At 42.2% G+C, this 15862-nt stretch overlaps 2 protein-coding genes across 10 annotated transcripts in view; one reads left to right on the forward strand and one right to left on the reverse strand.

Annotated features, from left to right (window-relative positions):
* nhsl1b (NHS-like 1b) overlaps positions 1-6436 on the forward strand; it is a 130380-nt gene extending 123944 nt beyond the window's left edge. For 7 of the 9 annotated variants that reach the window (XM_079639475.1, XM_079639479.1, XM_079639476.1 and 4 more), the window contains one exon: positions 4407-6435. In XM_079639475.1, the coding sequence (XP_079495601.1) occupies positions 4407-5031 (625 nt within the window). In that variant the 3' untranslated portion in view covers positions 5032-6435. Of the gene's footprint in view, positions 1-4406 lie in introns of all 9 variants that reach the window. The other 2 variants (XM_079639477.1, XM_079639483.1) reach the window with 2 other exon arrangements.
* Positions 6437-7274: 838 nt separating this feature from the next.
* hebp2 (heme binding protein 2) lies at positions 7275-15845 on the reverse strand. Its single transcript, XM_079639486.1, has 5 exons — positions 15634-15845; positions 15157-15251; positions 14809-14944; positions 12736-12916; positions 7275-8106 (listed from the first exon to the last, which is right to left on the reverse strand). The coding sequence occupies exons 2-5, from the start codon at positions 15229-15231 to the stop codon at positions 7923-7925; spliced, it is 576 nt and encodes a 191-aa protein (XP_079495612.1). The 5' UTR covers positions 15232-15251; positions 15634-15845; the 3' UTR covers positions 7275-7922.
* Between the last annotated feature and the right edge of the window lie 17 nt (positions 15846-15862).

The raw sequence follows: 15862 nt of genomic DNA on the forward strand, positions 1-15862 counted from the left end.
AATGCAAATCCTATATTTATTTATTTTTAAACGGTGAACATATGTTTACGAGTGGTTAATTAATAAAAAAAACCTACTGCTACACATTCAATTCGGCAAGTGATGATGGCGCCCGTCCTGGCAAGCCGTCCGCTTCGCTCCTTTGCTGTCGAGTCTGTTTTGCTCCTACTACTTTTTGCCTTTCGATATATATCTGCTCTGCTGGCATATGATCGTCAAACCCTCCTTGACCTCAGGGCTTGGTCAGAGACCCTGTTGCCATCTGATCGCCCTCTGTACAACCAGCTAACACCGGTGCTGACGGATATCCCCGATCACCTGCGGCGTATGCCCACAGTCTCTCCTCGGAGGGACCGCAACCAAAAATCTCGCTCCAACGGATCCTACGGATCCGAACACCGAGGATGGCTATCGTACCCACCACCCCTGAGAAAGCGTTTTAGAAGACGTGGGAAACGTGCCGGTATGATTGCCCGATTAAAAGCTCACTTGAGAGCTTCCTCTTTGGCTGAATCGCGCCCCGGACTTTCTCCCCCTGCCCGGTTCGTATGCAGCCGATGGATCCGCCCTGTCTTCCCGGAGCCATCGCCGATGCTTGTTCCAGCGAATGGACCCGCTACCTTAATGCAGCTTAAAACTGGAAACTCGCGGAGAAGGTTTACTCACATCCAGCCTCCCGACGCCGGCCCGGTCTCGTCCGTCTGGTCCGCTGCTCTTCCTGTCACATCGCAGACACGTCATCAGAGCGCTACCATCATGGTAAGGAATATCGCCGGGAACATCGCGAGACTACAGCACGCTGTGTATGATGGAAGGCGTGGAGTGGATCTCAGCCTGCTCCGCCCCATCCAGAGGTCTACTGACCATAAATCTTACATCAAAACTGAACTTTTTAATGTCCAGTCCCTGTCAAATAAATCTAGCCTGATACATGATCATATTCTCGAGAAAGATATTGATCTGATGTGCCTTACTGAGACCTGGCATCAACCTGAGGTTTTTTTATCATTAAATGAAGCTTGTCCCCCTGGATACAGTTACCTGCACAGGGCTCGCTGCACTGGTCGAGGTGGTGGCCTGGCGGTAATTTTCCGCAACGCTCTCAAGCTTTCGCCTCTGTCTCTACCTGATGTGTCCTCTTTTGAATATCTGGCTTTCAAGTCAAAACCCCCCTCCAAGATAAATGCAGTACTGATCTACCGGCCGCCCAAACCTCACCCATTCTTTATCACAGAGATTCATGACCTCCTCACCTCTTTCTGCTCTCTATCCTCCAATAATATTATACTTGGTGATATGAACATTCATATTGAAAATCCCTCCGCACCGTTGGCAGCTGAGTTTCTAAATGTACTGGAATGTCTTAATCTCACACAGCATGTTGATGCTCCTACTCACACCAGGGGGCGCACTTTGGACTTGGTTATTTCTGACTCTCCTTCCATTAAAAATCTGTTGGTATATGACCTGGGCGTTTCTGATCACAGCATCATCTCCATGGACGTTTCCTGCCCGTCACCCCTCGCTAAGCCTAAACGTGATATTCATTTTCGCAATATAAAAAAGATAAACCCTGCCATCTTGTTCTCTGATCTCAAACTGCTGGCCGCAGTCTACCATCCATCAGTCAACGAATCAGTTGAACACTATAACTATTCTCTTCACTGCCTCCTGGATACACATGCCCCCCTCAAAACAAGAACTGTGTCTTTCTCCCGTTCTGCCCCCTGGTTCACGGATGAACTGCGCAAGATGAAGGCTGGTGGCCGTGCCATTGAGAGGCGTGTCAAATCGTCTGGCCTGGTGGTACACAAGCTGGCCTACAAACATCACCAGAAGGCCTACGCAGCGGCCCTTAAACAAGCCCGGTCTATCTACTACTCCAACATTATCAATAACAGTCCAGGAAATTCCAAACAGCTTTTTTCTACCATAAATCATCTCCTTAATTCCAAAAACCAAACCCATACCGAACCCACAGCAGAACTCTGCAACAGGTTTCTTGTATTTTTCAAAGATAAGATCAACTCCATCCGGTCTCACCTTTCTGGCTCCCCAGCTCCATCTCTGCCATCTGTCTGCTCACAACCCCCTCTTTTCAGCACTTTCACTACAGTCACACAGATTGAAGTCGAGGGTCTCATTAAAAAGATGAAGCCTTCCACCTCTCCACTGGACCCCTTCCCTACAGCACTCATCAAATCGAACCTGTCGGCCATTAGTCCTCTCATTACACAAATAATAAACCATTCATTAAACTCTGGTCATGTCCCACCCCCACTCAAAACTGCCGTTATCAAACCTCTCCTGAAGAAACCCAACCTTGACCCAGAATCCCTCTCCAACTATCGGCCCATCTCCCATCTTCCATTCCTGTCCAAGGTGCTTGAAAAAGCTGTTGCTGCTCAACTACAGGAGCATCTACAACGTCATTCACTGTTTGAAACATTTCAATCAGGTTTTCGAACTGCTCATAGTTCAGAGACAGCACTGTTGAGGGTAACCAATGACCTTCTCATTTCTGCAGATTCTGGATCCCCCTCTCTGCTCATTCTCCTTGACCTTTCAGCGGCCTTTGACACTGTCGACCACCATATCCTACTAAGCCGTCTTCATACTGACATTGGTCTCCGTCACTCCACACTGGACTGGTTCACCTCATACCTCGCTGACAGGACAGAGCACGTCAGCCTGGGATCAGCCAGGTCCCGAACAGCCCCTGTCACTTGTGGTGTCCCGCAAGGATCTATCCTAGGACCCCTGCTCTTTATTATATACATGTTGCCATTGGGTCATATCATCAGCCGTCACGGCATCTCCTTTCACTGTTATGCTGATGACACCCAGTTATACCTGCGAACCGACTCAAACCTATGTTCTACCCCGGTCCTTCCATCATTATCTGCTCTCTCATCAGCTTCTTCACCATCATCTCTAGCACTCTCAAATTGCCTGGAGGAGATTAGGGCGTGGATGAGTTATAATTTCCTCCAGTTAAACAGCTCTAAAACTGAAGCCATACAAATCGGCACCCCTCATCAGGTCCAGTCATCACCCATAACCACTATCTCTTTCTCCGGTCAAGACATCCCCCTCTCAACTACTGTTACCAACCTCGGTGTGAAGCTGGACCCTCAACTGACCTATGCAAATCACATCAAACATCTGTATAAAACCTGCTTTTTTCATATCAAAAACATTTCAAAACTCCGCCCCTTCCTCACTTTCTCTGACGCAGAAAAACTCGTCCACGCCTTAATTTCCTCCAGGCTGGATTACTGTAACAGCCTGCTTATCGGTATACCAAATAAACACCTTCAAAAACTTCAATTCATTCAGAACTGTGCTGCCCGAACTCTGATGAAAACCCGCAAATACGAACACATCACTCCCATTCTCCAAAATCTCCACTGGCTACCCATAACCTCAAGAATTCAGTACAAGATTGCCCTCATCACCCATCTGTGCATCTATAGCAATGCCCCGAAATACCTCAAAGACCTCCTTACCCCTCACTCATCCACCCATAACCTCCGGTCCCAAAGCACACATCTCCTCCATCAGCCACGTTCACGACTCCGCACCATGGGAGACCGAGCCTTCAGTTGTGCTGCCCCTCGCATCTGGAACTCCCTCCCTGAACATCTGCGAAAACCCCAGTCTGTGGACACTTTTAAAAAAGAGCTTAAAACTGTTTTGTTCAGGCAGGCGTTCTTAAGTTGTCCTTAGGCTTTGCAAATCTCCCTCTGCACTGAAAGAACTCCTCTTTTAGCTGTCTTTTTTTCTTTTAAAAATGTATCTTATTCACTTGTTTTTTATTATTATCTCTTTTTTAATGTGGTCTCTGTAGCACTTTGAGATTCTTTTATGAAAAGTGCTGTACAAATAAAATGTATTATTATTATTATTATTAAAAAGAAATAGAGCCACAAACCTGTATATTAAACTCTTTTTATTTTAGGTACTCTTGGGTAAAACCCAACTTCAAATGCATACGATGAATAGACAGGATTTTGATGCAAGATGAAAAATTGATGGTGAAAATTAGACGAGTCAGAACAGTCGCTTGCCTTGATCAAACCGGATCAGGTTATTTTATGTTTTAGAGAAAACCAACATAAAATCTCACATCATTAGCTGTAACATGGAGGCTGCAAGCCTATGAACACTGTAGGAAAACTAATACTGGCTTTTGGGTGATGGGTATAAATAAATATGGGGAAAAAAAGATTTTTGGCCTTTGAGAATCGATTTTGAATCGACCACATTTTAAAAATCGATTAATCGGAAAATCTATTTTTTTGCCCAGCCCTAGTACTAGTACAGTGCATTGTGCGTCCCTACTTTGGTTTAAATGGCTTAATTTCAAAACAATTTATTTGACGTTATTTTACTTATGTCTCCAGGTCAAAGCGGAAGGTCCTGGGGCGCAAGGAATCTGAAGAGGAGCGTTCACGAGGTCCTCTATCCCCACCGGTCACCCCCACAGGAATGTCCCCCGGTTCGACTTCCTCCCTGCCACGGCAAACAAGCTCCATACAGCGCAGCCTGCGCAAGTCCCTGACCAGCAGCGACACCTTCAAGGCCCTCCTGCTGAAGAAAGGCAGTCGCTCCGAGACCAGCTTCCGCATGTCTGCCGCCGAGATGCTACGGAGCACCGACCCGCGCTTTCAGAGGACCCGCTCTCTCGACTCCTCGCTCGACCCCGCGTCTCCGACGGGCGAGAGCCCCAGCTCGTCTCCGGGCCGGAGCAAACGGGCGTCTGACGACTGGGCGCGCAACGAGGGAATGTTCTCAACGTCCCCGTCATTAATCGGGCCGAAGTACGGCCGGTCCCGCACACCGCCCTCCGCCGCCAGCAGCAAGTACAACGCCCGCAGCCGGATCCTCAGCAGTCCCATGACGGTCATTTGCGAGCGGGATGGAGAACTTACAGACTGTGAAGACCCATGCCCGGTTCCTCCATCAAACATGCCCCTTCCCATCTCTCAGGACTCTAACAGCACTTTATGTGAGCAGAGCAGCAGTTAGGAGACGAAATGGCTCGTTGGCAAAGGCAGAATGTCTTCTCGGCACCAGAGATTGACTGAGGAGTCGAACTCTCGACGGTCTTGCTGCCCGATAGACATGCGGACCCGAGGCGGATCACGCCGTCAGCTCAGGCCGGTGTACTGCTATACCAACAGCTCTTCACACATAAACTAACCTATCTAATCAAATGTGACCTTCTTTTCAGAGGGAACCCTGCTTTCAGTGGCAATACTACTCATCTTTTCAAATCCCAACAATATCTTCTGTTATTTTGTTTTTATTTCCACTCTTCAGCATTAACAGTCAGATTTGTGTGGTTTTTTTGGTGAAGCTGTTTACGAAAGTTGTATTGAAGGACTTACTATGTGACTGCTTGTTTTGGCTGTCGTTGTTCAAGTTGATGGATATTGTGTCACGTCTCAAACTTCGCCTTTCAGTCACATATCTTTAGTACACCGGTCTTCAAAGATCAAGATAGAGAGCACACCAACCAAGACTTTTCCTACTGTTCGGACCATCGGAAGAGTCCGGAATAGAAAAGGAATTGTGGGCCGAGAGATTGGAGTAACGACGGCTTTGTTTGTGGAAACAAAAAGAGTTTGTTTTGGTGTGTAGGTTTGCACTGTTCATTGTCTCCTTTTATTTGTCATTTAAAAAACATTGTGTCTGTGTTGGTTATTTTAAAGAGTTAATTCTTACATCTTACTTGAAACAAATGACCGGTTTTACTTGTAATTGTTTTGGTTACCAAAGACATTCTCTCTAACTAGCCGAGGACATTAGTCAGACTAGTGGAAGTGACCGCTTTATTACTAACCCTCCTGTTTACCTGTCAAGCTTCTTCTTTTTCTTGTGCAGTTTTATAATGTTTTTTATGTATATACCTAAAGAAATGTTAAGTAACACCTGAACTTATTTTCAAAAGAATTTGTACATTTTAGAAACCTTTGCTAGGAGTGGCTTCCTTTTGTAGAGTATTTATTTTAGAATAGCCAGAATGTGGTTTGATATACTGTAGCTGGGAGTGGAGTGTGATTAGACGGGGACATGCTAACACACACATGTGGTCGTTAAGTTCAGATTCACAGAACTTCTATCCCGTCGTACTGATGGAAAAGCGGGTCTGAAAATAAAAGCGGAATAAATAACGATGGCAAAGAGGAAGCAAGCCGTGCGCTAACCCTCTGGAGTTTGTCTGTGTAATAAAACATGGTGATATTTAAAAATGGCCCATCTGTCTTGTCTCTGTCTTTGATTCACTGCCACCTGTCAGCCGCCATCCCAAACCACAATCTCATTAGCACCGTCACCATGACACCCACAGCCGTTCATCAACTCCAACAACCCCTGCTTCCGTCTTACTGACCATCACTTAAAGCTCGATACTGTGACCTGGACCAACGTCGTGTGTATGCAAAATAGGTTATATCATGAATCATGATTTGGCTGCGAGTGCAACAGAGTTCCCTGTTCATGCTTTTGTGCTGAGCGTGTGAACACGATATTCAGGAACCGTTCCCTCGGAAATAAACCTGATGACGACGCAGACCGTGTGTTTGGCCTTGTATTATTGAGTTATTTAGATAACACCTGACTCAGATTATGTCCTTGTTCAGATGAAGTACAAAAATATTTGTTCCTCTGCTTAGCTCTATTTATAAGTGATTTAAAGCGACCAAAATAAAAGTGAATGTATGAAGTTTCTCTTTATACACAGAATTAATGTGTAGACTGAATCTAATTAAAACAATTAATTTTAATAAAAGCTACACTTTTTTTGGAGAGTGCAAACAAATCCTTCTTCAAACCATGTGTACGCATATGTCTAAACATACCCGAAATGTTAAATTATAATCTTTTAAAAATGTGTACTAGCAGTTTATAGCCTAGGGGAGAATGGGGCACAACAACACTTTTTGACTTTCTTAGTTTGTGTAAATCTACTTGGGGTTTAGAGTATTTATTTTTCCCCACATGTCTAGTACAAGTATGTGGTTTTGTTTTATTAATACAGTGTATACTTTTTTCTTGATATACCCCGAAAGAATGGAAGTGAAATGTGACAACATGCCCCATAGGTGGGGTACATAGTAACATCACCATATGACAGCTTAAAATGCTATCTGATCTAATCCAAAAAATATACAATATTTTCTCAATAAAATACAATTAACTTAATGGCAAAATAATGGCCCTACTATTTTATTTAAATCATTCTGTATTTGTATTATTAGGCTAATTTACATCTAAAAATGATTTTGTTGTTTTAATCACTTAAATTAAATGTATACATTTAACCAGTCGATAACCCCGTAACCATCTTGACATTTTTTTAAATAATAACAACCAAAACTATGTTGTTCCGTAAGATGTGCAGTTTTATTTTTTAACCATTAGAGGGCCAAAGGTTACGCTGTTTACTAGTTATCAAACCAACAAAGTACAGAAAAACTAGTGTCAGTTTAATACACAGTTATTATTTCCTTACATTTTTAGATTCAAGATCTAGTGCAATATAAACAGCTCAAAATGCAGATGAGATTATGTATTCATATTTCAAAACAATAAAAGTCAGTCGGATCATTCGGTACTTACACACCCATTACACGAGTCCTTTTAATTATACATTATTAGTGACAAGAACAATTAATCAAAAATTATTTCAACATTCTTTTCATATGATTTCATAGTTAATTGTAGATATTTAAAGTGTTAATATTGCTGTAATATATATGTCAGATATACAATCCGTACAGTGTTAAATTCTCATATAAAAACATTCAGGCACTTGCATGTATGTACATAGTCATCAGAAGCACCTACATAACTATTGTTAAGTTCAAACGGTTGACCTCCTCTTCGGTCAGATCACAAGGCATGCCGTTTGATCCTCAGGCTTCCTCGTCTTTGATCAGCCACACCTCGTTCCTGCGGTTGGTCAGTTTGAAGGGACTGTCGTATCCGGCTCTGTAGAACGGAGCGTCTCTGAACTTCATCCCGTCCCTCTTGAGGCTCTCCATCAGTTTCAGAAGCTCCTCGCGGCTGCTCTCGCTGTTGGCAAAGCCTCCATACGTCCTGCAAAACACGGCCAAGCGAAAGTGAAGCTATGGCAACAAAATCATTTTTAAACCAAAGAACAATTTTGACCTGGCAACAAACTAACATTTCTAAGTTTGGGGTCGGTCATAAAAAGCATCGTGCAGCCCAAACTAGAAGTGCTGGAGCCTTGAAACTTTATTAAAGTATGACCCCGATCGGCCCATAGGTGGCGCTAAAGCAACCAAAAGTACTAAATAATAATAATAATAATAATACATTTTATTTGCTGGCGCCTTTCAAGACACCCAAGGACACCTTACAGAAAAAAAATAAAATAAATAAACAAGACATTAATACAAGCCCAACAATAATATCAATAGTAAAATCAAATGAATATGTACGATCTTGATGCTAAAAACCATTAAGTCCAGTAAGTTGAATTGGAATGATACAATTTATGTAGGATAAGCTAATCTAAACAGATGTGTTTTAAGTTGTGATTTGAAATGATGGATAGAGTCCAATTGGCGAATGTGAAGTGGGAGAGAGTTCCAGAGACGTGGGGCAGAGCGGCTGTAGGCTCTAGCCCCCATGGTGCTAAGTCTGAATGTTGGTACAGTTAAAATTTCAGCCGTAGAGGAACGAAGTGTTCGAGAAGGATTATAGGGAAGAAGCAGGTCTGAGAGGTATGAGGGTGCAAGGTCATGGAGGGCTTTGAAGGTAAGCAGCAAAATTTTGTAATTAATCCGGTGAGAAACAGGAAGCCAGTGGAGCTGAATAAGAAGTGGTGTAATATGATCAGTTGATCTGGTGCAGGTGATAATCCGAGCTGCCGAGTTCTGAATGGACTGGAGACGATGGAGAAGTTTAGTTGTGGAGCCAATGAGGAGGGCGTTGCAGTAGTCAATGCGGGATGTGATCAGGGCATGAACAAGGACCTGTGTACTGTGTTGGGAGAGGGAAGGGCGGAGTCTAGAGATGTTGCGGAGGTGAAAGTAAGAAGTCCGAGTGATATTGCTGATGTGAGGGCCAAAGGAAAGTGTACTGTCTAGAATGACACCGAGGCTTTTGACTTGGGAGGAGGTGGGAATCGGAGAACCATCAACTGACATAGTAAACGGTTGACTTTTGGAGAGTGTGGCCTTTGAACCAATGAGGAGAACCTCACTTTTATTTCCATTTAGTTTGAGAAGATTGATTGACATCCAGTTGTTGATAGCTTGCAGACAGGAGGTGAGAGCGGAGGGGGGAAGAGAGGTGTTAGGTTTTGTGGAGAGATATAATTGTGTATCATCAGCGTAACAATGAAAATGAATCCCAAAGGAACGGAGAATGTTGCCTAGAGGTAATATATAAATGATAAAAAGCAGTGGTCCCAGCACTGAGCCCTGAGGAACACCATGGGTGACTGTTGTAGATTTTGATGTGACATTTTTCCCCTGAATGAACTGTTTTCTATTATGAAGATATGACCTGAACCAAACTAGTGCATTGTGAGCGATCCCGATAGCAGTCAGACGTTCCAAGAGAATTGTATGAGAGATGGTGTCAAAGGCTGCAGTGAGGTCGAGAAGAATTAGGATGGATAAGAGGCCATTGTCAGCTGCAAGTAGGAGATCATTTGTGATTTTTACCAGGGCTGTTTCAGTGCTGTGGTTGTGGCGAAAACCAGACTGAAACGGTTCGTAGAGGTTATTGTTGTGCAGGTGGGCTTGAAGTTGGGTCGCTATAGTCCGTTCCAAAAGTTTGGTGATGAATGGGAGATTGGAGATGGGGCGATAGTTATTTGGGTCATTGGGATCCAAACCAGGTTTCTTCAGAATGGGGGTGACAGAAGCAGTTTTGAGAGATGTAGGAACAGTGGAAGTAAGTAGAGAGGAGTTGATTATAGACGTTATGATCGGTAAGATAGAGGGGAGACATGTTTTAACCAGGGCGGTAGGGATGGGATCAAGCAGACAGGAAGAATTCTTGGACTTATTGATGAGTATAGTGATTTCTTCAGCTGATGGAGGCTGGAAAGTTGATAGAATGGAGAGTGGTGGAACCAATGTGGTACTCACGGGTGGGCAGCTGAATGCAGAGACAGGAGAATTCAACTGATGGTGAATATTGGTAATTTTTGTACTAAAAAATTCCAAAAAAGTGTTGCACTGAGCTGTAGAGTTGAGGTGATTGGCAGTGTCTACAGGTTTAAGTAGATTTTTGATAGTAAAAAATAAAGTCCGGGTGTTATTTTCATTGGTACTGATAATGTCAGAATAAAAAGAGGATTTAGCAGCAGTCAATGCACTTTTATATGAAATAAGATAATCAGTATACATTTGTTGATGAATGGTTAGACCAGTTTTCTTCGATAGTCTCTCAAGTCGTCGACCCATCATTTTCATATGTCGGAGTTCAGGGGTGTACCATGGAGAGGACCTAGTAAATGAGACTGTACGAGTTTTCAAGGGAGCTAAAGAATTTAGTGAATGAGATAAACAGTCATTGTAATGATCCACCAGGTTAGCAGTACAAAGTGAAGAGGGTGTTGGACAAACAGAGGTATTAACGAATCTATTAAGATCGTCTGGGTTAATGTTTTTAATATTGCGGAATGATATTGAGCGCTTCATATTTAAATTTGGGAGTGGCAAAATAATATCAAAGAAAACCATTTTATGATCTGAGATGGGAAGCTCTGTGGAATTAAAATTGCATGGTGCCACTCCAAGGCAACAGACTAAATCTAAAACATGGCCTTTATTATGAGTTGGGAAATTAATGTACTGAGTAAGGCCAAAACTATCTAAAACAGAAATAAAATCTTTAGTACTTGTGTCAGTTTGTTTATCACAATGGATATTAAAATCACCCATTAAAATGACATTGGGACACAATGCACATAAATCAGATAAAATGGCAGTAAGTTCGCTAATAAAAATGGCAGAGGTTCTAGGAGGACGGTAAATAGACACAATAAGGGTTGGAGTACGACCGTTAAGTTGAACAGTCAGGATTTCAAACGAGGACGGCTTTGTGACTGGGACTAGCGAGACTTTAAGGTTCTCACGATAGATTAGAGCGAGACCACCACCTCTTCCCGAGAGGCGTGGTTTGCAGGTGTAAACAAACCCCGGCGGCAAAGCTTGGTTAAGGTGGAAATAATCCTCGGGTTGTTGCCAAGTCTCAGTAAGACACAGAATGTCGAGTTTTGAATCCAGGATGATGTCCGCGATTAAAAGCGCTTTATTGGAGAGAGATCGGATGTTAAAAAGTGAAAATTTTAATCCTTTAGATGGAACAGCGGGGTCAGGTAGCAGAGAAGCTAGAACACTATGGTCAACCTTTCTCCCTATCCTGTGGGGTTTGCGGGGACCAATAGACCAACAGGAGCTAATGGAATTAGAGTTATTGTACGAGAAGTTCCTGCGGGATCCACGGTGGATGTATTTTGGTCGGCGGAGAATGTCACGATGGCTGAAGAGGCAGGAAGAGGCCACGGAACGTAATCGAAGCTGGTGTAGTTCCGCTGCCGAGTAAGACAGCCGTGGAATGGCTGTTGCTATGTTGACAAGCAGGATAATCCAGAGTAGCATTTTGAACGTCCACATATTGCCGCCTCTGTGATGCTGCAGGATCGTCAGAAGCCTCCGTCAGCAGGTAGTACGCCGGCGGCGTTTTCTAGTTGACGTGGAAGCAGTCAGCAGCAGGGTAAGCCGATAATATTCCCAAACATAGACAGCAAATACCACAGCGGTAGAGGAACAGGTTTAAGAATTAATTTAGCACAGTAATAATTCAAACAAACGTCCGGTGAGCAGCGGCAGGAAGACACGCCAGCGTTCACTCCCGTGACCGGATTGTACTGTCCTATCCTGACAGTAAATTGCTCATAACTCCTAGACCGTTTGTCTTAGACTTACACCACTGTGATCCTTGGCTCAAGACGGACAAAATGTATATCTACAATTTCGATTTAGGCAGGAAAACTGTTCTGCTAATATGTCGAATTTTGTCCAAAACCTACTTTTGTCGAACTAGTCCCAGGTTTTTCGCCCGATCGGAACCAAACCAATCTTGGACAATTCTCTGGACTCTCTAGATCAATAATTATCAAAAATGCATTTGGATGGCTATAACAGGGTCATTTAGAAAATGGGCTTGGCAAAAGCCTATAAATCCTAAACGAAAACTCAGACCTTCACAAAAATTGGTGGGCATATGTGACATCATAAATCATGCAAAATTGTATGGAGATCAGACCATAGGTGACGCTCTAACTGTCAAAAAGCTTTGAAAACCATATGTCTTATGGTAAATTGCCAGTATTGGCTGTAAATGGTATTTTCCATCTATGATGTCAGTGGTTAAATGCTTGCTAAATCTTAATGTCTTTTGATGCTAATGTGCCTAAAGGCCTTAAAAGCTTGAACCTTGATAAATGCTGCTTGCTGCTTTAATTTTTGTTGAAATCATGTTACATTTTTTCAGGATTCTTTGACGCATAGAAAGTTCAAAAGAACACTGTAACATTATAAATGTTCTTACTCAAACTTTTGATCAATTTAATGCAGTCTCGCAGTATAAAAGTATAAATTGAAGCTAAACATATTGACCCTGAAGTTTTAAACAGAAGAGTAGTTAAATTGAATCTCCAATGTAAAAAGCACAAACACAAACCTCACAAACATGGTGGCCTCTCCGCGGTTCTCTATGAAAACCTCTGCGTCGGTGGGTTTGGGGGGGTCCGCCTGATGTTCCTCAGGGATGAAGAAGGAGATGGTGAAGGTGCTTTCACAGGTGGGTCCGGGCCCAGGGTCGATCAGACAGCTCACCGGCGCCGTCATCTCCACCTTACACTCTGACACATGACGGTACAGGACACGCGCTCAAATAAAGCCCATATCACAGATCTTTCTCTAATGAGAAGGTGCAGAAACATGCACTGATCTAATGTGCCAACGCTATTTTGCAGGTACAATTTCACCAGGTGAATCATTAACAATGATAACAACCTGGCACATGATTTCTATTATTATAAAAGCATATTGAGGTGTGATTTATTGTAGTCACAGGAAACTACTTCTGCGTAAAACTTTTGGCTTTATGCATGAGGAGATTTCTACGGGGGACGAGGTGGTGGGGGAAAATTGGGATGGGCGAATTTTTTTTTTTTTTTTTTTTTTTTACTCTTTTGCGTTCCCACGCAAAACCTGCTGTGAGCTCGGACAGACACTCCATGTTTAATGTCCCGCTGCCAGTGTTTCAGAGCTATGTACATTAATGTTTTGAACTTGGACTCAAATAAAGAAATGCGGTCAGTGCTTAACTCAAGGAGTTCAGTGAAGTCTGCAATATATCACAGATTCGAACTTCCCGGATCAATAACTCGTGAGCTAATCGTTGTTAAAACACAAATTACACTTATTTACAATCATAGTAACTTAGACAACGAGCTACAACCCAATTTTCCTAAAAACGAGCTTTATAATATAAATCGATCTCTATTCAGCAGCTAAGAGACATGCAAGTCCGAATAAGGAACCGTCTGCAAAATGCAATATAACCCAAAAAACATTAATACAAAAATAGTCAACTTCAACGTTGCCGTCAGTGTCACCAAATTCAGTTTACACATCAATTGTCTCCCACTTAGTTTAATAAAATGCATTTGCACATGATGAAAAATTATGAAAAATATTCAATAACTTCACTGTAACACCAAATTTAGTTCACACATGCTTTAAGGCTGGTTATACAACTCTTAGCCTGACAAGTAATCGCACATAAAGAATAAGTACCGTAGGCCTATTCTTTAAACAAATTATACTGGTACGCAGATAACATAGTAGTTACAACCATAGCTTTTGGTTTTATATTTGCTTACTGAATTTGATGGCAGTAGCCTATACTGTATAACATTGTGAAGTTATTGAATATTTTTTTCTAAAATCAGTGAAGTTATTAATTTTTTTTATAATAAATAATAATAAAAGTATGCTTTTAAAAAATCAAACTAAGTATTGTAGTATAACCAGCAGGAGAGCAGTGATGTGTGAACTGCATTTGGTGACGGTACAGTGAAGCTATTGAATATGTTTCATAATATAAAATGTGCAAAAGGGTTTTGCACTTTGCAGACGGTTCCTTATTCGGACTCAACCGCCTGCTTAGAGACAAATTTATATTAAAAAGCTTGTTTTGAGGAAAATTGGGTTGTAGCTCGTTGTCTAAGTTACTGTGATTTGTAAATGTGTAATTTGTGTTTTAACAACGATTAGCTCACGAGTTATTGATCCGGGAAGTTCGAATCTGTGATATTTTGCAGACTTCACTGAACTCCACTGAGTTAAGCACTGACCGCATTTCTTTATTTGAGTCCAAGTTCAAAACATTAATGTACATAGCTCTGAAACACTGGCAGCGGGACATTGAACAGGGAGTGTCTGTCCGAGCTCACAGCAGGTTTTGCGTGGGAACGCAAATATATTTTAAAAGGAACGCAAGTTTCTCGGGGAAACGCAAAAGAGAGATATATATATAAATTTTTCCCAATTTTTTTCCACCAGCACGTCTCTTGGGGCTCCGGAGATTTCTCACACATATGTGCTTGCTATTTTGCATTGTATTTCTGTTGTGTAATGTAGCCTAAATGTCACAATCACAGGGGCTGACGTAAGCAAATAACAAATCTTGAGTGATCTATGAAAATCTGAGTTTCTAGTCGTCTACAGGTCCATCATGAAGACTTACTTTTGTCATTATTGCCCTGAATGTATTTGAAGAGTCTTCTGAAGCCTGTGCTCAAGGCCGGGTCCTGCTCCATGCCAGTCACAGCTGTGCTCACCCAGTTGGTTGTGTGGTAAGTGCGGACCTCGTAATCTTCACCCTGAAAAACATCACTTCATCAGATATCACTGGTAACCTTACATTAATAAACAAGTTCTGCTTCGATATAAACATGAGCAGACTCAATCAAAAACAAAATGCAAGCCTTATCTCTTCAAATAAGCATTGAGTAAATATTAACAAATCGGACAAAGTCAAGCCTGGACGTTTTTCTGGCAAAAAGACATTTTTGAGTATAGCCTATACACTAACCTTACTCTCTTGAGAAGTGCACTTTGGGTGCTGGAGTCCAGAGGAAAAGAAAGTTTGACCGATGGCTTTAAGCATCTTGAATTTGAACTGTAATGCTGTGCAAAATTAAAACTGGATTGTTAGTTGCAAACAATTTACAATTTCCTTGTTTCATATTTCATTATTAAGTGTCCAGTAGCCCTACGTTTGGAAGTTAAGAGGGTTTTTACCTACGCTGCCCATAATAACACGATATGACTAACAATAATGTAGGCTATGAGTTATTCTAGAAAAAGAAAATTCAAGGAATTTCAAGGAAATAATTAAACATTGTTTGTAAAGTTTCCTATTTCGCGCATGTCTGTAAAATGTTAACCACACATACACTTTTATTGGATGGAAAATGGGCCAGGTTTTTACAATTAGATGACTGTCCAAACGTTGCACTGAAGTTATCTTACTACAATATTATCCTACTTTAGTTAGTTATAAACTCACCTGTCCGCCGTTAAAATGCAGAAAATGACTGAAAATCCAGAGAAGATCGAGCGCAGTTTATCATCCGTCTCAGACAGGTGTGTTAGATAGAGGAGATACAGTTACGGGTGTTGTTTTATACAGTCTATGGTGCTATGTAACCCTAACCGTAGGCTTAAGTAACACTTACTACCACTTCCGTGTTTTCATGTTACATCACTCGCATGAGACGTTTCCAATTGGTTGTGAG

Source organism: Phoxinus phoxinus (assembly GCF_949152265.1).
Source record: "Phoxinus phoxinus genome assembly, chromosome: 16".
Lineage (NCBI taxonomy): Eukaryota > Metazoa > Chordata > Actinopteri > Cypriniformes > Leuciscidae > Phoxinus > Phoxinus phoxinus.